Here is a 21,789-nt window from a genome sequence, read left to right as displayed (position 1 = left end):
TGCAACTACAAATATGCAGACAGATACAAGGACTGCCAAAAAGGGTTGCTAGTGCTGCCAACTATAGTCTATAATTATAATGTCGAAACAAAATGCAAATACGTTCATTAGTAGATTAGAAACTGCTTTATAGAAATACAAACTACCAAAAGCTCAGGAAAAGCTATTAATTAGTCAAACCAATTAGAGAAAAATGGAAAACAACTGTCAAGTGTGCCATTCAGCAATATTGGGCAGAGAAATTGGAGATAGAAAAATCGGGAAATTCTACAACGAAATACATTAACATTAAAAATAAGGCCAATTGGAAATTCTCACCAAATATTGTTTCTTTCAGAACTTTTTGTAATTTGGATTTACGTTTTTGTGTGTTATCAATCAAATATGAGAATTTAAGTAATATCTGTGATCATGATATTTAACAATCACATGTTAATCTTCCACGAGGCCTTCAAAACCTTTTACTAAAAATGTAGAAAAGGAAAAGGAAAACAAATATAAACATACAAAATAAAATACATAATAGAGTTAAATAGCAGCTTAAATATTGAATAATCAAGACAATCAAGTACATATATATGCATTCAATAGAAAAAGAAAAATACATTAGTCTTGTGCATCTTTATTCTGTTCAGTTAGAAAATGGTTTGAACAGTTGGTCTAAATGTATCTAAGTTATCTATTTCTTTAATATTATTTGATAAATTATTCCAGAATATTTAATAAAATTAACGGTACCAATTTTCATGCACCAGATGCGCATTTCGACAAAACATGTCTCTTCAGTGTCGTGTGATGCTTGTGGCCAAAATATTTGAAATTCAAAGCTTATATAAAAGATGAAGAGCTATAATCCAAAAGGTCCAAAAAGTATAGCCAAATCCGTAAACGGAATCAGAGATTTGCATGAGGGAGATACATTCCTTAATTTATGATCATTTATGAATATTTCTAACATTTTGTTAAAGCAAATTTTAATAACAAAAAAAAAAAAATCCGTATTTTCATGCCAGTACCGAAGTACTGGCTACTGGGCTGGTGATACCCTCGGGGACTAACAGGACACCAGCAGAGGCACCGACCCAGTGTATGTTCTTTAAAAAAAAATCAAAATTAGGTCTTGGTACATGAAAAAGACAAGTCCTGATGTTTTCGACCTTAGACAATAATTATAAAGACCAGAACAAGCAGTAAAATTTATAGGTAGATAATCATGTGCTAGACCATTCACCTATTTAAACATTAACCTGTTAACACAGTTTGAAAATAGTGTATCCTCGTAAATTTAGTTATCCGTGCAAGCTTTCAAAACGTTAATGCTGATGGAAAATCAAAAGAAACAGATAAAACTAATCTTGCAGCACGTTTTTGGAGCTTATGTATCCTCTCCATAGAAATCTCATATGCAAGAATAATGAGAGATTAATATACTTCACTGGGAATGTGGGCTGAATATAGCCCCCGCGAAACAGAACAAAAAATAGCATTGATACATCTAAACAGAAGTATTCAATATAATGATATGATAACTTGAAGACTCAAAAGATTCTATAACACTATGGAAATGTATTCACAGCCTAAATCCATCTAATCCATAAAAACCATATGAATGTATTACAACCGGAGACTGTAAAACAACAGATCATAAAGAAATTGCTTATACATTCACCTAATATAGCACTATTAAGTACATATGAAAAAAAATATATTCCGAGACAAGTGCCTGTGTATAATGGTATAAATAATGAGGAAAAAAATCTGAAACATCACAAGTGCCTATGCTAATCACTCAGTGGCGAATCCAGAACTTTCTTTTCACTACATGGGGGGCGCTGACTGACCCAATTGGGCCCGCTCAAGTCATACTTCAGTGATTACCTATATAATCAAAATTTTCCCACGAAAAAGGGGGAGGGAGGGCCCCTTAGGACCCGCCTATGCTATTGCCCATTTTTAAAGCCGGTTTTCACATTAACTGGCCACCCGCTGATTGATACTTCGACACTTCTTTTTGTAGATAAGATTGAAACAACAGCAGGGGTCCAGTTAAGTTTTCACACTTTACATTAACGGAATTCGTACCTAGTCACTCCGTCTTCGCTCATTATATATAATTTTTGCGCGCCATATTTTGTGTTACGCAACGTATTTTGTTTGTGGTTGAACACTGTGGTGTAGTTTGGTGTGTTTACAAGAAGATACATCACGTCGTAGACTAATAGACGAAACAAAAAGGTTATATTTAAAGCAAATTTGTTGTACAAAAGATCATTATCGTCGGAGTTGATGGATAAACTTATGGAAATCTCTAAATTATATCTGTATACAATGGTATATGGGATATCCAGAGCGATGTTTTTATTTTGGACGCCCTCGAAATCACATATCAATCACTATTAGGTTTATAATTGCAACCTACTTTACCTCGAACCGTAGCCTTTACTCCTATAGCACCAGTCCACACTCCAAAAGAAAGTATAAGACATAAGACTGAAAAGTTGGTTTAACAAATTAGACATAAGTGTGCATTTGTGCTGTGTTGTAAGTTGTAAGGTGTATAAGTTTCAGGTGATGCATTTCACATGTACAGAGTCTACAAATGCTACGGCAAGTATATATACTCTTTAGTCTATAACAGAGTTATACATGTACCCTAGTCAGGGATGGGGTAATCTTAATCTGTAATCGTGGGTCTCACTAAATAAGCGACAACAAGCGTCAAGAAGCGACAACAAGAATTATTTTAGCGACAACAAACGACAAGAAGACTATTTAGTGACAAGAAAACATTTTTTTTTTATTAGATGTAAAGAAATTTGTATGTTATGTTTTTTTTTTAAATATACGAACAGATATGTCTAATTAAAATGTTTTATTATATAGATAGACGAAGAAATGAAACATTTGTGAGGAAGAAAGAGATTGTGAAGTTTATATTAGTATATTGGTAGATGAAGAAATTAAACATTTGTGAAGAAGAAAGAGATTGAGCTTCTTTTTTTTATTTTTAAATATGAAGAATATGTATAAGATAATGTATGTTTCTGTTTTCATCAAAATCAAAGTATGAACAAACGAATGGAGATATAAATGGAGCGGGTATAATGGAATATAATATTTTGATTCATTTGCTTAATACTATGCTCTAAGTGTACTCTTGTTATGTCAATTGGATGCTTTATTTGTAGAACTCTCAGCCACGCTTTGCCATCTTTATTATTTAAGCGTGTTTCCAGACCCCACGAAGAGGACGTGGTTCTACCTTGGGGTCCATATATTTAAAAAAAAATAAAAAAATTAATTATTTTTAGTCATTATATAGTAATATGTACAATCCTATCTAACATAATATTTATACATTTTGTACATGGTGGTCCCATTTTGATAAGCCGTAGATTTTTACCACTAAGGTTCACTGTATTTCTGGCCTTTTTTAAGTTGTAGTTTTAGCATTTTTAATACGTTTCCCTTGGCAAGGTTTTCGTGCACATGCACTTGTTTTGGGGATTGTCAGCCCACCATCTGTTGAAGTGGTGGACTCTGGGATTGCGTTTAACTTTCTCCCATGAGTCAAGAAATTTTGCAATGCAAAAGCCTTTTCTTTCTCCAATTTAATCTGCCATAGAGCTTTTGTGCATTGAAAATGGCTTACTGAGGAGCTTAGCTCAAAGTCTCCATGTCCATAAAGTGCGCCATTGACAAGACTTTCTTGCAACTTTATTTCTTTGTGAATTTTATTAATTAACTCTGGAAGTTTCTCAGGCTTCCAATCTTGATTTAGATTCAAGATGTGATTGATTGATTCACAATTATTGTTTTTCCATTGCAATGGAATTCTCGACTCTGTTTTTCGAGCATTGTACACGTAATCCCTTATAGTAGGAATAACTTTTTGCGTAAGATATGGACCAACGAGGTCTTCATATTTTCTTTCAATATCAGTAACCTTAGTGGAAAAATCTACCGTCGTATCTGCTTCTATCAGACCGTTATCCCCAAATAAGTCTGATAAAATTTGTTTTGCGTTCTTGTAATAACAGTACACACAATGTGGATCATCAAATGAGACTAACGACGCGCGTGTCCCCTGTTTTATTGCTACAATAACATCCAATTAACACCTTCAACTTTGTACACGCGTCAGACAATACAATTACACGCGCCAGAATATACAATCATTGTAAATAGTGAACACCTGTTGAAAACTCAAGATTGTCATTAATCTCCTTTCATCTTTAATCAATATGCATAAACATGATAAATATCGTTTAATGAGGCAATAAACAAATAAAAAGAAGAAAACATTCACATTTCATTTTTCTTTTCCTCTTGTTTGATTTCAGTTCTTTGTATTTCAAAATTTGTGTCAATATTTTCAGGACAATGATGCACAAATGATTCATTTTGCGAGCTTAATATATATTGCACGAAAAGAGTTTTAAAAAACAAATTATTAGATAAATAATGTTTTAAAACACAAGGAAAAGTAATCTCATAATACAATAATTAAACGTAATACTGGCTGTTATACATAATAGATGATAAAATAGAAATACAGTTAAAAGCTATGAGAAACTAGTTAATAAAAATCCACTTAATGGACAATATAGGAAATTATATTATACATATAGATCAAAATTCAGAAGACTTTGTAAACATGAACAAAAAATGTATAAACAAAAAATTTGTAAGGATATAAATGATAATATTGAAAAGAATCCAAAATCATTTTGGGCAATGTTAAATAAGTTGGATAAAATGCATGACAATGCTGACTCCTTTCAGGACATACCTCATGACAATTTTGTTCAATTCTTTAAAAAGTTAAACAAAAGTGATGATAACTGTAGTAGTTTCCATAAAACCATAATGGAACATTTCCAGCAATTAAAAAATAATATAGATAATGACCCATCTAATAACATTTTAGACGAAGATATCACTACAGACAAAGAAACTTTATTCTATTTTTAACAATCTAGGATTTTCAAACCTAGCTGGGGGAAACTTTTCTATTAAACAATATCTACCAAGTATTAAACAACGAGTGATTGATCAGTGCACACAGGATCAATCATCAAAAATTCATGATTCATCAAAACTAAAATTTTACCAACAATTTCATAATTCAAAGCAGCGTAGTTCTTATGTTGATGTTCTAAGTAATAGATTAATATAAAGGTCATCTCTGTGAAAAATTAGATTGAGTGCACACAATCTTGCTATTGTAAAGGGGCGATATTTAGGTTTAGCCACCGACGAATGAGTTTGTAATGTATGTAAATCAGGTGAGGTAGAAGATGAAAATCACTTTTTACTGAAATGTGAAATTTTCTCCAACTATAGATTTAATTTTAAAAATAAGATATTAAATATACTTCCTACATGTTGTAGTGAAAATCAGCTAAATATTAATAGTTGTTTTAATAGTAATTCTTTAAAAGTCCTGAAAGTAGTTCTTATATATATAAATGTCTGATGTATAGAAACGAGATTTTAGCTTCTTAATTATAACATATTTAAATATTAGTAACTGTATGCTGTATTCATTGTTGTAATGCACTGTAATATGGGCCTTTGCCAATTATTGTAATTGTGTTTGTGCCAATAAAAATTTGTATTTGTATTTGTAACTAATGTTTCATTTTTTTTCTATCAATTTTAACTTTCTTGTCGCTAAAATTATTTTCTTTTGCATATTCTTTCAATATTTATTGCAATGATTAATTTTAATTAAAAAAAATATGTTTTCTTGTCGCTTGTTGTCGCTTAAATAATTCTTGTTGTCGCTTGTTGACGCTTGTTGTCTCTAATTAGTGAGACCGGTAATCGTAATCGATTGTAATTGATTACATTTTTCCAAGTAATCGACAGTAATCTACCTAGTCCCTAGTCCAAATATTTGTGATGTCTAGATATAAAAATATGCATGAAGTTTGATCATTGTTGAAGGCTGTACAGTAACCTTTAGTTGTTAATTTATGTGTTTACTGCTAACCATGGTGTGCCATTGGTACTATAACAGTCAAATTAGTCAGTTGGGTTCAATTTTTGTCAAATTACCATAGCGTTGGTCATGTTTGCAGGGTATAAATTTTAGCTTATTTTCGCAGGTAGAACAAAATTGCCAAAAATAAATTCCGCCAATTTTAAAGGGCATATACAAATTTATTCATAAAAGTTTTGAGTCGGCTAAAATAATAACCGCCATTTTTTTTTATATCTTATTCAATGAAAATTGCAAAATTTTACAGCTGTCAAATTAACCTGCTTATTCGATACAGTAAGCTCATAAACAGTAGGATGGCTTGAATGAGAATTGACCTAATCAAATTTAAATCCATATATTTATGCAATTCATAGTTTGATCTTCATATTGAGAACCTCCATATATGGTAAGTATATAGTTATTTTTCTCAATTACAGATGACTAAAAGATCAATTCACTGGTTTCGCAAAGGACTCCGTCTCCATGACAACCCAGCTTTACTGGCTGCTTGTGAGAATGCTGTTGATGTTAAACCAATTTTCATCTTAGATCCATGGTTTGCCAGTAGTGCCAGAGTTGGTGTGAATAGATGGCGCTTCCTGATACAGACTCTACAAAACTTGGACCAAAGTTTGAAAAAATACAATTCTAGGTACATGTGTAATTCATTTTGTAATTTAAATTATTAAAAATATGTGCAGTAATATATACACAAAAGAATTCTAATAACACCATGATCAAAGTTTTTTAGCATATTTTTTATTTCTTTCTGCATGTTCTGTGAACAGTATATATTTCGAGAAAAATTCACTGACTATATTATGCATTTACTTACAGGTTACATGTTATTAGAGGTACCCCAGGAGAGGTTTTTCCTGAACTGTTCAAACAATGGGAGACCACTCACTTGACCTTTGAATTTGACATTGAACCTTATGCCAAGGTCAGAGATGCTGCAGTTAAGGCACTTGCAGAAAAGTCTGGTGTTGAAGTAATGACATGTGTATCCAATACTCTGTACGATACTGATAAGTAAGTTTTATATGGAGTTTACTTAAGTTTTCATATAGTCAGTTTTCCTTTTCTCTCATAAAAAAGTCCCTGTGATATTGTCAAAAATATTACATGGCTTGGATCAATACAACATTGTCTAAATATACATTTCAAATATCACCTTATTGGTTATATCATCTAATAGTAGGTTTATTTTCAACAGACTGAGGTAGTTGAGAAGGGAAAGTTATCTGAATTCTCTAGAACTAGATATACGAAAAGGCAGCTATCACATGATTCTTTTTCAACCACCCAATTAAAACAAAGCCTTTCTCAGAACTCCTGTTGATATTTATTATTGTATGTGATTTTTCAATAGCATGGACTACAGATTTTTTTCTTATCCCACTTATTTGTTCTTTTCTACAAAAAATATTCTATATGCATTTTCAATTCATTTTGACTCTTTTCTATTCATTTTGACTCTTCTCTATTTTCTTTATTGTAACACCTATTGAGATGAGTGAAAATACAATTTATGTTTCCTTATGAAATATATGCTTTGTCCAGGTTACAAAAACTATTGGGATGATGTCTAAGTGAGGAAGCAACAAATGTTAAAATATGTTGATTTTTGAAGTGAATATGAAAATTACTTTACAAAGGATAAACATTTGTTTTGCTTTTTTATTTTTTAATACAGAATGTATGTGGGATATGTATATATCTGTTAACTCCCTTTATATGTAATAATGCTATATAGATATACAGTCAGATACTTAGGTGCCTTTTATAAATTTTGTGAAAATAGTATATCTTTTCAGTTAATAGATGGACAATTATCATGAATATTATCATTAATAATTAGCAGAATAGATGGACAATTATTGAATATTATCATTAATAATTATCAGAATAGATGGACAATTATCATGAATATTATCATTAATAATTATCAGAATAGATGGACAATTATCATGAATATTATCATTAATAATTATCAGAATTCTTCAATAATCCGAGTTATCATGATCAATATGATCAAAGGTTAAAAGAAAAAAAGGTTCACAATGGTTACCATGATTACAGATAAACTCATCAGAATACTAGAATTGAATTTTGTATTTGCGCTAGACACACATTTCGTCTACACAAGACTCATCAGTGACGCTCAAATAAAAAAATGTATGGAATTAAAGAGCATAATGAGGACCAAAATTCGTAAATGATAAAAATTGACCAAATTATGGTAATATAAATGGTTTGGGTATCCTTCAAACATCATGAATATACATATTTTTATGGCCTTTTTACATAAAAACATTTGAAAAATTCTTTATTGATTTAGGAGGAAATAAAATCCTACATATAGATATATATATAACATACAAACACATCTGTCACCTGTCATGCAAACATTTTAGAAGTAAATGCAGTACAATGTATATCAAACAGTTTTATTGATCTGATAAATATTGATCACTCGTTTATTTCCTATTTTGTTAATTTAGATTTTTGAGGTATACAAGATATTATATATATTAAATTTCCAGTTTTCAAAATTGGAATGAAACAGATTTTGAAAAAGTAAAAGGGCTGCACAACATTATTCATTATTGGCTTATTTTTATTTACATGTAATTTCTTTGTCACTATTTCCCTGTTCCCCAAAGCAATAGATAGTACATCCATGTCACACTTTCCCAATTAAGATTGATGCTATTTTACTACCTGATATAATTTTTGATCTGTGTGGTTGCCCATATCTGAAACCATAGACATAACTATGTTTGCTTATGTCAGTTTGGTCAACTCAGCCACAGTCATTGACAGTAACCCATTGCACATATAAATGGATCATGAGGAAGACACTTTTCTTTCACCTCTTGCTCTATGTCCTTTGATGACTGGAATTTCAACCGTAGACACAGGGGTGTGGAAATATAAAAAGATCTTCAATTGTCCAATGCTCTATAGGATTTGCCCATTCCTTCCCTGGCATATATGTTTTTAACTGCTGCACATTTATTTATGAATATTTTGATGCTTATCAAAGTGCACATAAATTCTTCAGATTAAAGTATTTAAACCCAATACAAAATGATATTTCAAGAGCATCAAATCCAATATGGTGGCCTAGAAACTAGCCAAACTTATCAAAGGTCAACCTTGCCTTTTTGAAGGGTATTGCAGCTGAAATTTTAGTATTTTTTCATAAGGGTTGAATCATAAGATACAAAAGATAAATGTAATCTCCCACCGATATTTCCCCATTTGAATGCATCATTTGTCCCCCAAAAATGTTCCAACCAGTGTGTTAACAAGAACATTGCTTTCCTTCAGTTATTTTTCCTTTATTCCATGTTAGGTAATACAGTAATTGAAATGTGCTTGCCTAAAATATTAGAATTTATTGCAGAGTTATCAAAGCTAATGGTGGAAATCCTCCATTGACCTACCAGCGTCTACAAACAGTTCTCTCTAAAATGGGAGCACCTCCTAAGCCTGTTGAGGGACCAAAAGGTAGATTAATCTTTTCTGTTATACTCTTGTTCACAGTTCCAAATAAATATAACCCTGTCATGACATTAAACATACTGGTCAAAGAAGTATATTCTTACTTCTATCATGTCCATAAGTGATTTTTTTTTTAAATATTGTGAAAAATGGTCAACAATTGAAACTGCTCTACCTCTTTGGAAAATATTTTTCCTCTCAAAATTGTTGATTTTCAAATTTAAAATATTGATGTTAACATAGCATTTTAAAGTTTAACTATCATAAGTGGATAAATTTTGTTATTTACTGGGTGAAGTGGTAGAATCCGTTTCTCATATCATACAGAGGAAAATGATAAGTGCTTTGTACCGATTATAGATTTGACAGGAAATTTCATGTTATATGTTTAATATATTATGGTCTGGATTTGGTTTACAGAATAGAGAATAATAGGGAAAAGTGCAGACTAAAGGATTAAAATATTATAGAATAGAGAAAAATAGGCAAAAAATTTAAAGAATAGAGAATAATGAGAAAATAAATAAAGATAGAGAAAAATGAACCAAAAATTTATAGAATAAAGAAATGAAGGACCCTTGTCGAGACCCTCATCAGTGTGTGGTGTGTGGAGACCCTCATCAGTGTGTGGTGTGTGGAGACCCTCATCAGTGTGTGGTGTGTGGAGACCCTCATCAGTGTGTGGTGTCGAGACCCTCATCAGTGTGTGGTGTGTCGAGACCCTCATCAGTGTGTGGTGTGTCGAGACCCTCATCAGTGTGTGGTGTGTGGTGACCCTCATCAGTGTGTGGTGTGTGGAGACCCTCATCAGTGTGTGGTGTGTGGAGACCCTCATCAGTGTGTGGTGTACATGTATTAAAATTGATCAAACAGAAATTAATGATTTGTATAAATCCGGAAAGAATCAGAAAAAATATTTTTAACTAATGTTCATAATAGAAATAAAACAAATAAATTCAAGACCTTTGCCATATATATTTAATAGGCTTCCTTCTACATGCTTATTATTTTGCCCTTTTGTCTAAACACCACTGGAAATAAAAAAGAGGCTGAGGGTTTTTATCCAGTATGTATGTCACTGTCAATATGTGTAACAAATAATTATAAATACAGGTATAACAGATTAAAAAGAATGGATATGGTATGAATGTTACCTGATGTATCAAAAAAAATCATTTGCAGATATATATTGAAACTTTCTTTTGATTTTTTCATAAATTTAGCAGGACCTTCTATAATACTGCCTTATTCATGACATAATAAGCTGACTTTAAAATAAATAGATCTTCCTTTTCCTCTAATTTTATGTCCCTCTAATACAGTAAGAGCAAAGTATCTTTGTCATTTTTCTGAATCTTCAATTTTCAATTCATCTTATATTTAAACCACAAAAGAGAGGCAAAACATACCAAAACCCATAAGTTGAAAAACAAACTGACAACACCATGGCTAAAAAGAACAAACAGACAAACAACAGCTCACAACACACAACACACAACACACAACACACAACACACAACACACAACATAGAAAATCAAAGACTGAGCTACATGAACCCCAACTAACTGGAGTGTTCTAAGGTTGCTGGAACAGTAAGCAGATTCTCCTCCACATATTTATTATAACTACATGTATTTTTTTTTATTACTTAGAAATAAAGACCAAAATAGCAGCCAATCATGATAAAGAGTATGGTGTACCAACCATGACTGACCTCGGAAAGGATGATTCTGAATGTGGACCCCTACTGTTTCCTGGCGGTGAAACAGAGGGTCTGAAAAGACTGGATACTATGATGAAAAAAACAGTACTACTACTATTTATTATATATTTTATTTGTATCTTGCTGTGAAACAATTCTTTTTTGGAAATACATGACATGCTTGCCTCTGAAAAAGCTAAGCTAACAACAACCCACTTTGCAACAACCACACAAACCTGTTTAATTTCAGTATTGTAAAAGTGGGTTTTTTTTGGCAATTTTTATATTTAAGTGTTTTTTTTTTTTTATTTGAGGGTTTGAAATTAGTAGAAAAAAACCATTTTCCCACTTTATAGTATTATGACATCATAGCATATAAAAGATCTTGTTCAATTATGTGATAATTTTGGTTGTATGCATTTGCCTGCAGTATATGCAAATTTGATGTAGTGATCAAAGCTTCATTTTCTTAGGCCAAAAATTGGCTATCAACCACTATCACTTTTAAAGGAGCACTAGCTACGATATATATAAAAAAATAAAGTATATTTTTTTTTAGATTAATCATTAATTAAATTGGAATAATGAAATAATAATTTGCTTATAGCAATCAATTTGCTTTAATTTTGTTGAAATAAGCGATTATACATAATATTTGACTGATTCACTTGCAAGTAAAAACGTCATCATCATTCTAACCGGTATTCATGTGAACTTAATTTAACCCCCTAGATAGAGACTGACAACGCATGCATTGTACGTGAACTGGTTATTTAAAGAAAAAAAATGTCAACAATGAAAGTGAAACTACGGTAAATCATTTGATTACCAATTCGATCAACATAAATCATTCTTATACGGTTAAAAACAATGAGAAACTTATATTTTTAATCTATAAATTCAAATCAAACAGACCTATAAAAATCCAATTGCACGTGCTGGTTTAACCTATTCATATCTTTATTTGTGTTTACATCGCTTATATGGTCATCTGAGGTCAAATCGATAGTTAATTAGATGGCGTCTGGATTTAAATACACGCGAAACGAACCTACATATCATCTACCCCATGCTCTGTAAACTGTTTATTTTAAACGTTTGATAGATTGGATAAATGTTTTACATTGTTATTAATCAAATATGAGAATTTGAGTCAAATTGGTGACCATGAATTTGACAGCTAGTGCCCCTTTAATATTCAAACTTTAAAAAAAAATGTAATCAAAATGTTAGTATTCTTACATTTTTCAGAATTGGGTGTGCAAGTTTGAAAAGCCTAAAACAGAACCTAACACCTTGGCACCATCCACAACAGTGTTAAGTCCATACTTGAAATTTGGCTGTGTTTCTGCAAGAACCTTCTACTATGATGTACAGAATGTTTACCGTCAAAACAAGGTGAGCATGAGAAATTAAGGCTTGGTATCCATGGAAACTGATCAATAATGAACTTGATTTTGACTAGGTAAATTTGAAGATGAACAACAGGAAATGAAGCTTGGACCAGTTAATTGTTTATACTAACTGGATTGAGACAAGTACTAAATAACTGTTGGAATAAGATTGAGACAAGTACTAAATAACTGTTGGAATAAGATTGAGACAAGTACTTAATAACTGTTGGAATAAGATTGAGACAAGTACTAAATAACTGTTGGAATAAGATTGAGACAAGTACTAAATAACTGTTGGAATAAGATTGAGACAAGTACTAAATAACTGTTGGAATAAGATTGAGACAAGTACTAAATAACTGTTGGAATAAGATTGAGACAAGTACTTAATAACTGTTGGAATAAGATTGAGACAAGTACTAAATAACTGTTGGAATAAGATTGAGACAAGTACTAAATAACTGTTGGAATAAGATTGAGACAAGTACTAAATAACTGTTGGAATAAGATTGAGACAAGTACTTAATAACTGTTGGAATAAGATTGAGACACATACTAAATAAGTGTTGGAATAAAGAGACTAGGAAATGTCCAGGTATCTGTTAAACAATGAGCAGAGTTGAGATGAATGATGAGTCGAGTATCTTTTTTAATGATGTACCTAGATTAGAATATTTATGAACAGTAAATTAGTTTGAACCTGATAACTGCTTACAGTGGACCAAGCTTCTTCCTCAAGTTTTGTTTCTTACCAAATATCAGAAACCAATGATTACATAATACCAATATTTCACAAATAATATCTTCTGTATGATTAGATAAACAATGTAAGGACTGATTCTGTTGTTTTATTGAGAATATTCTGAATTCAATTTATGGAGGTTCTGAATGATTTAATAATATTCTGAAATCAAACTATGGAGTTACTGAAATATTTTAGGTGGTCCTCAATGATTTATGGATATCCTGAAACCTATGATGGAGGACCGGAACCTAAAACTACACTTATTTCGACTAAATTTATGCCTCAAATGATATTGGTCAATGCGAAAGAATATCATCTTGAAACATCATGTTTTGAATTGTAGGATAGAGAATAAAAGAATTAAGAATTAAAGGATCATAAAAATATATTTTTTTCAGAATCACACTCAGCCTCCAACATCATTATTAGGACAATTATTCTGGAGGGAGTTTTATTATGTCATTGCCTCTGTGTCACCAAACTTTGACAAGATGGAAGGGAATCCGATCTGTACACAGGTCGACTGGGATGATAATAAAGAATATTTAAATGCATGGAGAGAGGTTAGTGTTAAGATTATTTTAATTTGAAGTTGAGATTTTATACAGCCATAAAAAGTCTGAGAAACATGAACCTAACTACAAAATGAGTTGCTTTAACTCATGAGGGACCGGGTTGTCATATTTAAAGTTGCCACCAGATAAATCATTGGCTTCAAATTTTTGCCAGTTTCATTTTCATTTAATAGAGCAGTATGGCAATGTTTGATATACTACATCACTGATTCTTGTCATTAATTAAAAATATGTTGTTTATAATTTAGGGAAAAACTGGTTACCCATTTATTGATGCTATTATGATCCAATTGAAGACTGAAGGTTGGATCCATCACTTAGCCAGACATGCTGTGGCTTGTTTCCTGACACGAGGAGATCTGTGGTGTCACTGGGAGGAAGGAATGAATGTATGTAGCACCTATATCTATAAGTACTGATTTACAAGTCACTATTGCATATTGATGTTTATTATCAGTTGGTCTATACCTGCCAACTGTCACTATTTTCGTGGGATTTCCCTCATGGAGGTTCCCAAATTGAAATTTTAAAAGAGCAATTTTGTCCACAATTATGAAAGTATGAAGAAGCCAAAAAACAACATTAAAATGTATTTGAAGCCCCCCTTGAAGGTTTTTTTAGGACTATGGCAGCCATATTGCATGCAAAACCCCGATGGGCATTTTGAAAAGATGGCAGGTAAGTAAATGGTCTCATTATTTTACAATAGAGCAAGGTTAAGGAACTTCTAAAGTAAATGTATTGTCTTGAGCAATTAATAAGCATATGAAGAAATCTCATTTTTCAATAGATTCTTTTAATGGACAATCGTAAGTTGGAGAAAGGCGGAGAAAGGCTTACACACTTCAGTTAAAAGAAAACAAAAATAGACAAGCATATGTCTAGAAACTATAAACAGAAAATTGATAATTAAGCAGTATTAACTGTACAAAAAACTAGTGAAACAAAAGCTCAGAAGAGTAAACAGTTCCTGCTCTACTAGTTGCACCCATCAATCATGATACAGTGTAACCTGTGATTTATGACACACTGGGGGACAAGAAAAAATGTCTGATTAAGCAGGGTGTCTGAAAACTCAGGTTGTTTTTGCAAAGATAGATATACTTTGGGACCATGCAAATGTGTCGGTTAAAGCAGGATGTTGGAATACTCAGGTGTTGGATTAGGCAGGTTACACTGTATTTGGATTTTTTTGCAGGTATTTGAGGAATGGTTGTTAGATGCTGATTGGTGTCTGAATGCTGGTAATTGGATGTGGCTGTCTGCCTCAGCATTCTTCCACCAGTACTTCAGAGTGTATAGTCCTATAGTTTTCGGCAAGAAAACTGATAAGGATGGAAATTATATCAGGTAAAATTCTATCATGATGCAAATTGATACACAGTGTCTTTGTTTGAAATGAAAAATATAAATAAAATGAATTCATTTGCCTTTTGGATTTAAAATGCAATAAAAACTTTCAAGGACAGAATTTTTATATGGTGTTACTAATTTACCTCCCAGTACTGGATCTCTCCTCATTGCTATGGCCATAATTACCTGTTGAAAGTTATAACAGCATTTAAAGGACCATATCTTGGTTTTTGGTTATTAGCTCACCTGGCCCAAAGGGCCAAGTGAGCTTTTCTCATCAGTTTGCGTACGGCGTCCGGCATCGTCCGAAAATCTTGTCCTCTGAAACAAGTGGGCCAAATTACACCAAACTTGGCCACAATCATCATTGGGGTATCTAGTTTGAAAATTGTGGCTGGTGACCCAGTCAACCAACCAAGATGGCCGCCATGGCTAAAAATGGAACATAGGGGTAAAATGCAGTTTTTGGCTTATAACTCAAAAACCAAAGCATTTAGAGCAAATCTGTCAAAGGGTTAAATTGTTTATCAGGTCAAGATCTATCTGCCCTAAATTTCAGATGAATCACACAACCAGTTGTTGGGTTGCTGCCTCTGAATTGGTAATTTAAAGGAAATTTTGCTGTTTTGGGTTATTAGGGCCCCGACTAAAAGTCGGGTCGCCCTATAGTGATCAGTCTGTCCGTCCGTCCGTCTGTCCGTCCGTCTGTCCGTCCGTCCGTAACACTTTCGTGTCCGCTCCATATCTAGAGAACCATTATGATCTCATACTTAATACTGAACATGATTATCAACCAACACCAGAGGGTGTGTCATGTTGTATGTACAACTTTCTAGGTCAAAGGTCAAGGTCAAAAACTTTGGTTTTAGTTGACAACCCTGTGTCCTGTGGTGTAGATCGTGTCCGCTCCATATCTAGATAACCATTATGATTTCAAAGTTTATACTTGACATCCATTTTAACAACCACCAGAGGGCGTGTCATGATGTATGTACAACTTCCTAGGTCAAAGGTCAAGGTCAAAAACTTTGGTTTAGAGTTGACAACCCCGTGTCCTGTGGGATTGTGTCCGCTCCATATCTAGATAATCGTTATGATTTCAAAGTTTATACTTGACATCCATTTTAACCACCACCAGAGGGCGTTTCATGATGTATGTACAACTTCCTAGGTCAAAGGTCAACATCAAAAAAACTTAGGTTTAGAGTTGACAACCCAGTGTCCTGTGGGATTGTGTCCGCTCCATATCTAGATAACCGTTATGATTTCAAAGTTTATACTTGACATCCATTTTAACCACCACCAGAGGGCGTGTCATGATGTATGTACAACTTCCTAGGTCAAAGTTCAACGTCAAAAAAACTTTGGTTTCAGTTGACAATCCTGTGACCTGTGGTGAAGATTGTGTCCGCTCTATATCTTGAGAACCATTATGATTTCAAATATTATACTTGACATCCATTTTAACCAACACCAGAGGGTGTGTCATGATGTATGTACAACTTCCTAGGTCAAAGGTCAAGGTCAAAAACTTTGGTTTAGAGTTGACAACCCCGTGTCCTGTGGTGAAGATCGTGTCCACTTTATATCTAGATAACCATTATGATTTCAAAGTTTATACTTGACATCCATTTTAACCACCACCAGAGGGCGTGTCATGATGTATGTACAACGTCTTAGGTCAAAGGTCAACGTCAAAAAAACTTTGGTTTCAGTTGACAATCCTGTGTCCTGTTGTGAAGATTGTGTCCGCTCTATATCTTGAGAACCATTATGATTTCAAATATTATACTTGACATCCATTTTAACCAACAACAGAGGGTGTGTCATGATGTATGTACCACTTCCTAGGTCAAAGGTCTGTCTGTCTGTTGGTCTGTCCATCGCTAACAAATTTGATCCACACTATATTTTGAGAGGACAGCTGTTATTATTTCATACTTTATACTTGACAAACATTTTCAACTTAACATATATATAAACCAACACCAGAGAATGTGTCATAATGTATGCATCCTAGGTCTTAGGTCAGTCTGTCGGTCTGTCCATCCGTTCGTTGTTCTTAACAAATTGTGTCCGCTCTACCTCTCGAGAACCGTTAATATTTCATACTTTATACTTGGTGGGTCATAATATATTGAAGGCATAATTCTAAAAATATGTGACAAATATCAATTGGGCAGCAATATATCCAGGAGTTACCTTAGAGTAGTCAACAATTAGTTCACATCATGCAGTCATATCACTATTATACTATGAAAGTAAGATGAGAATATTTATCAGTTTTTACTTAAAATCTTAGATTGAAATCACACATGAGACTATGTAATAACTTCAAATAATGCTTCATATCAGATTATCCATACAACTTATTTACCCCACGTTATTGACAGCGGGGCCCACAGAGATGGCTTCCATCTCAATGATATCTAGTTATCTTGAATAATATTATAGATAGAGATAAACAGTAAACACCAATAATGTTCAGCAAAGTAAGATTTACCAATAAGTCAACACTACCGAAATGGTCAGTTGACCCCTTTAGGAGTTATTGCCCTCTATAGTCAATTTTTTACATTTTTCATAAATTTTTGTAGATTTTTAGAAAATATTTTCCACTGTAATTACTGGGCCAAGTTCATTATAGATAGAGATAATTGTAGCATCAAGAATTTTCAGTAAAGTAATATCTACAAACACATCACCATCATCAAAACACAATTTTGTTATGAATTTATCTGGGTCCATTGTTTAATATGCACATAGACCAAGGTGAGCGACACAGTCTCTTGAGAGCCTCTAGTTTTTCTTTTTGGTAAGTGATTTTGTCATGTATTTTCTCTATACCCTTTAACTTGATTTCCATTAAATTTTATTGTATTTTGTAACCGTCTCAATACATAGAAAGAAATGTGCAAATATAAAAAAGAAGATGTGGTATGATTGCCAATGAGACAACTATCCACAAAAGACCAAAATGACACAAACATTAACAACTATAGGTCACCGTACAGCCTTCAACAATGAGCAAAGCCCATACTGCATAGTCAGCTATAAAAGGTCCCGATAAGAGACCTTTTAGAACAAATATCTCTTAACCTCTTGTATTTTACAGAAAGTATTTACCACAATTGAAGAATTTCCCCACACAGTACATTTATGAGCCATGGACAGCACCATTGAAAGTCCAAGAGAAAGCAGGATGTATTATTGGGAAAGACTATCCTAAACGTGTAGTTGAACATGATAAAGTGAGGGAGAAAAACATAAAACGAATGGCTGAGGCATACAAAAAAAGGAAAGAGGGCAGTAGTAAAGGTAATTTAAGTTAACCAAATATATCTTTCTTTCTCACACAATTTTTTTCTGACTGCTGGATTCAATTTGCTTATTTCAAAGTTTGTCAAATATATGTAGAGAACGATATATGTTATATGATTCCCATTTGGACAACTGTCCATCAAAGATATAATAATCAAAATCAGGGCACTGTATGGCCTTCAGCAATGAGCAATTGTATACCATAATATAATGTACACTTAAATAAGATTTAAAAGTGTGGTTAGCAAGAGATGATCAAATTGTTCTGAGATCTTCAACAAATTGTGGTCGATCATCACTGGTCCATATCTGTCAGAGAACAGTTTTGCTATCACAAGTACTTTTTTTATATGACTGCAAATTTTGAAAAAATTTTCGTCGTATATTGCTATCACGTTGGCGTCGTCGTTGTCGTCGTCGTCGTCGTCGTCCGAATACTTTTTGTTTTCGCACTCTAACTTTAGTGAAAGTGAATAGAAATCTATGAAATTTTAACACAAGGTGTATGACCATAAAAGGAAGGCTGGTATTGATTTTGGGAGTTTTGGTCCCAACATTTTAGGAATTAGGGGCCAAAAAGGGCCCAAATAAGCATTTTCTTGGTTTTCGCAATATAACTTTAGTTTAAGTTAATAGAAATCTATGAAATTTTGACACAAGGTTTATGACCACAAAAGAAAGGTTGGGATTGATTTTGGGAGTTTTGGTTTCAACAGTTTAGGAATTAGGGGCCAAAAAAGGGCCCAAATAAGCATTATTCTTGGTTTTCGCACAATAACTTTAGTTAAAGGAAATAGAAATCAATGAAATTTAAACATAATGTTTATGACCACAAAAGGAAGGTTGGTATTGATTTTGGGAGTTTCGGTCCCAACAGTTTAGGAATTAGGGGCCAAAAAGGGACCCAAATAAGCATTTTTCTTGGTTTTCGCACCATAGCGTTAGTATAAGTAAATAGAAATCTATGAAATTTAAACACAAGGTTTATGACTATAAAAGGAAGGTTGGTTTTGATTTTGGGAGTTTCGGTCCCAACAGTTAAGGAAAAAGGGGCCCAAAGGGTCCAAAATTAAACTTTGTTTGATTTCATCAAAATTGAATAATTGGGGTTCTTTAATATGCCGAATCTAACTGTGTATGTAGATTCTTAATTTTTGGTCCCGTTTTCAAATTGGTCTACAGTAAGGTCCAAAGGGTCCAAAATTAAACTTAGTTTGATTTTAACAAAAATTGAAACCTTGGGGTTCTTTGATATGCTGAATCTAAAAATGTACTTAGATTTTTGATTATTGGCCCAGTTTTCAAGTTGGCCCAAATTGAGGTCCAAAATTAAACATTGTTTGAATTCATCAAAAATTGAATAATTGTGGTTCTTTGATATGACAGATCTAACTGTGTATGTAGATTCTTAATTTTTGGTCCAGTTTTAAAATTGGTCTAAATTAAAGTGCAAAGGGTCCAAAATTAAACTAAGTTTGATTTTAACAAAAATTAAATTCTTGGGCCTCTTTGATATGCTGAATCTAAACATGTACTTAGATTTTTGATTATGGGCCCAGTTTTCAAGTTGGTCCAAATCAGGATCTAAAATTATTATATTAAGTATTGTGCAATAGCAAGTCTTTTCAATTGCACAGTATTGTGCAATGGCAAGAAATATCTAATTTCACAATATTGTGAAATAGCAAATTTTTTTTTAATTAAGAGTTATCTTTCTTTGTCCAGTATAGTAAGCAAGAAATATCTGCATGAATTTTTTTTAATGTGAGTTATCTTTCTTTGTCCAGAATCAACTTAAATCTTTGTTATATACAATATACAATGTATATTCACTTTTTACTACCAAATGATAAATTTAAATAATCTTTACCATTCAGTGATAACAAGCAGTTTTTTTACATCTTAATATTTTATGATGTATTTAAATGAGTAGTAATTGTTGCAAACTCCATTAGAATATTTTAATTGAAATTAGTTTTGGAATAAGGGAAAGGGGGATGTGAATAAAAAATTGGGTTCAATTTTTCTCATTTGAAATTTCATAAATAAAAAGAAAATTTCTTCAAACATTTTTTTGAGAGGATTAATATTCAACAGCATAGTGAATTGCTCTAAGAGAAAACAAACTTTTAAGTTCATTTGAATACATTCATTCTGTGTCAGAAACCTATGCTGTGTCAACTATTCAATCACAATCCAAATTTAGAGCAGAATCCAGCTTGAATGTTGTGTCCATACTTGCCCCAACCGTTCAGGGTTCAACCTCTGCAGTCGTATAAAGCTACGCCCTGCGGAGCATCTGGTTATGATTTTTTTTTTTTTTCGTTTTAGGTATTACTGAGAAGAGAAAGACTAAAGGCAGCGAGGATGGAACTCCAAAGAAAAGAAGAAAAACAGAAGGAAAAAACTCTAAAATAACAGACTTTGTCAAGAAGTCAAAATAATGTTAAAATGATGGAAGACTTATTAAGGCCATAACTACCTCAATAACATTAAACTTTGAAAAGACATTTAGAAATGATGTCAATAATAAATTGTGCAGGCCAGCATCAAGCATTGGTTTGTTAAGCATACGGTGAGGAAAGGGCTGTGTAAGAATTTAGTAATACCAAGTTGAAGTTCATTGCTTTTTTATACGACCGCAAAAATTGAAAAAAATTTCGTCGTATATTGCTATCACGTTGGCGTCGTCGTTGTCCAAATACTTTTAGTTTTCGCACTCTTACTTTAGTAAAATTAGAAATCTATGAAATTTTAACACAAGGTTTATGACCACAAAAGGAAGGTTGATATTGATTTTGGGAGTTTTCATCCCAGTGTTTTAGGAATTAGGGGCCAAAAAGGGCCCAAATAAGCATTTTATTGGTTTTCGCACAATAACTTTAGTTTAAGTAAATAGAAATCTATGAAATTTTGACACAAGGTTTAAGACCATAAAACAAAGGTTGGTATTGATTTTGGGAGTTTTGGTCCCAACAGTTTAGGAATAAGGGGCCCAAAGGGTCCAAAATTAAACTTTGTTTGATTTCATCAAAAATTGAATAATTGGGGTTCTTTCATATGCCGAATCTAACTGTGTATGTAGATTCTTAATTTTTGGTCCTGTTTTCAAATTGGTCTACATTAAGGTCCAAAGGGTCTAAAATTAAACTTAGTTTGATTTTGAAAAAAAATGAATCCTTGGGGTTCTTTGATATGC

At 32.6% G+C, this 21,789-nt stretch overlaps 1 protein-coding gene across 1 annotated transcript; it reads left to right on the top strand.

The window, feature by feature from the left end:
* The first annotated feature begins 2,122 nt into the window (after nucleotides 1-2,122).
* Nucleotides 2,123-21,137, top strand: LOC134683407 (cryptochrome-2-like). Its single transcript, XM_063542689.1, has 11 exons — nucleotides 2,123-2,235; nucleotides 6,427-6,641; nucleotides 6,827-7,021; nucleotides 9,402-9,505; nucleotides 11,153-11,307; nucleotides 12,454-12,600; nucleotides 13,740-13,904; nucleotides 14,165-14,305; nucleotides 15,115-15,266; nucleotides 18,385-18,587; nucleotides 20,922-21,137. The coding sequence occupies exons 2-11, from the start codon at nucleotides 6,427-6,429 to the stop codon at nucleotides 21,032-21,034; spliced, it is 1,590 nt and encodes a 529-aa protein (XP_063398759.1). The 5' UTR covers nucleotides 2,123-2,235; the 3' UTR covers nucleotides 21,035-21,137.
* Nucleotides 21,138-21,789: the final 652 nt, after the last annotated feature.

Source organism: Mytilus trossulus, chromosome 9 (genome assembly GCF_036588685.1).
Source record: "Mytilus trossulus isolate FHL-02 chromosome 9, PNRI_Mtr1.1.1.hap1, whole genome shotgun sequence".
Lineage (NCBI taxonomy): Eukaryota > Metazoa > Mollusca > Bivalvia > Mytilida > Mytilidae > Mytilus > Mytilus trossulus.
Note: the sequence above shows the minus strand (reverse complement) of the source record. Positions and strands in the feature narration are given on the sequence as shown.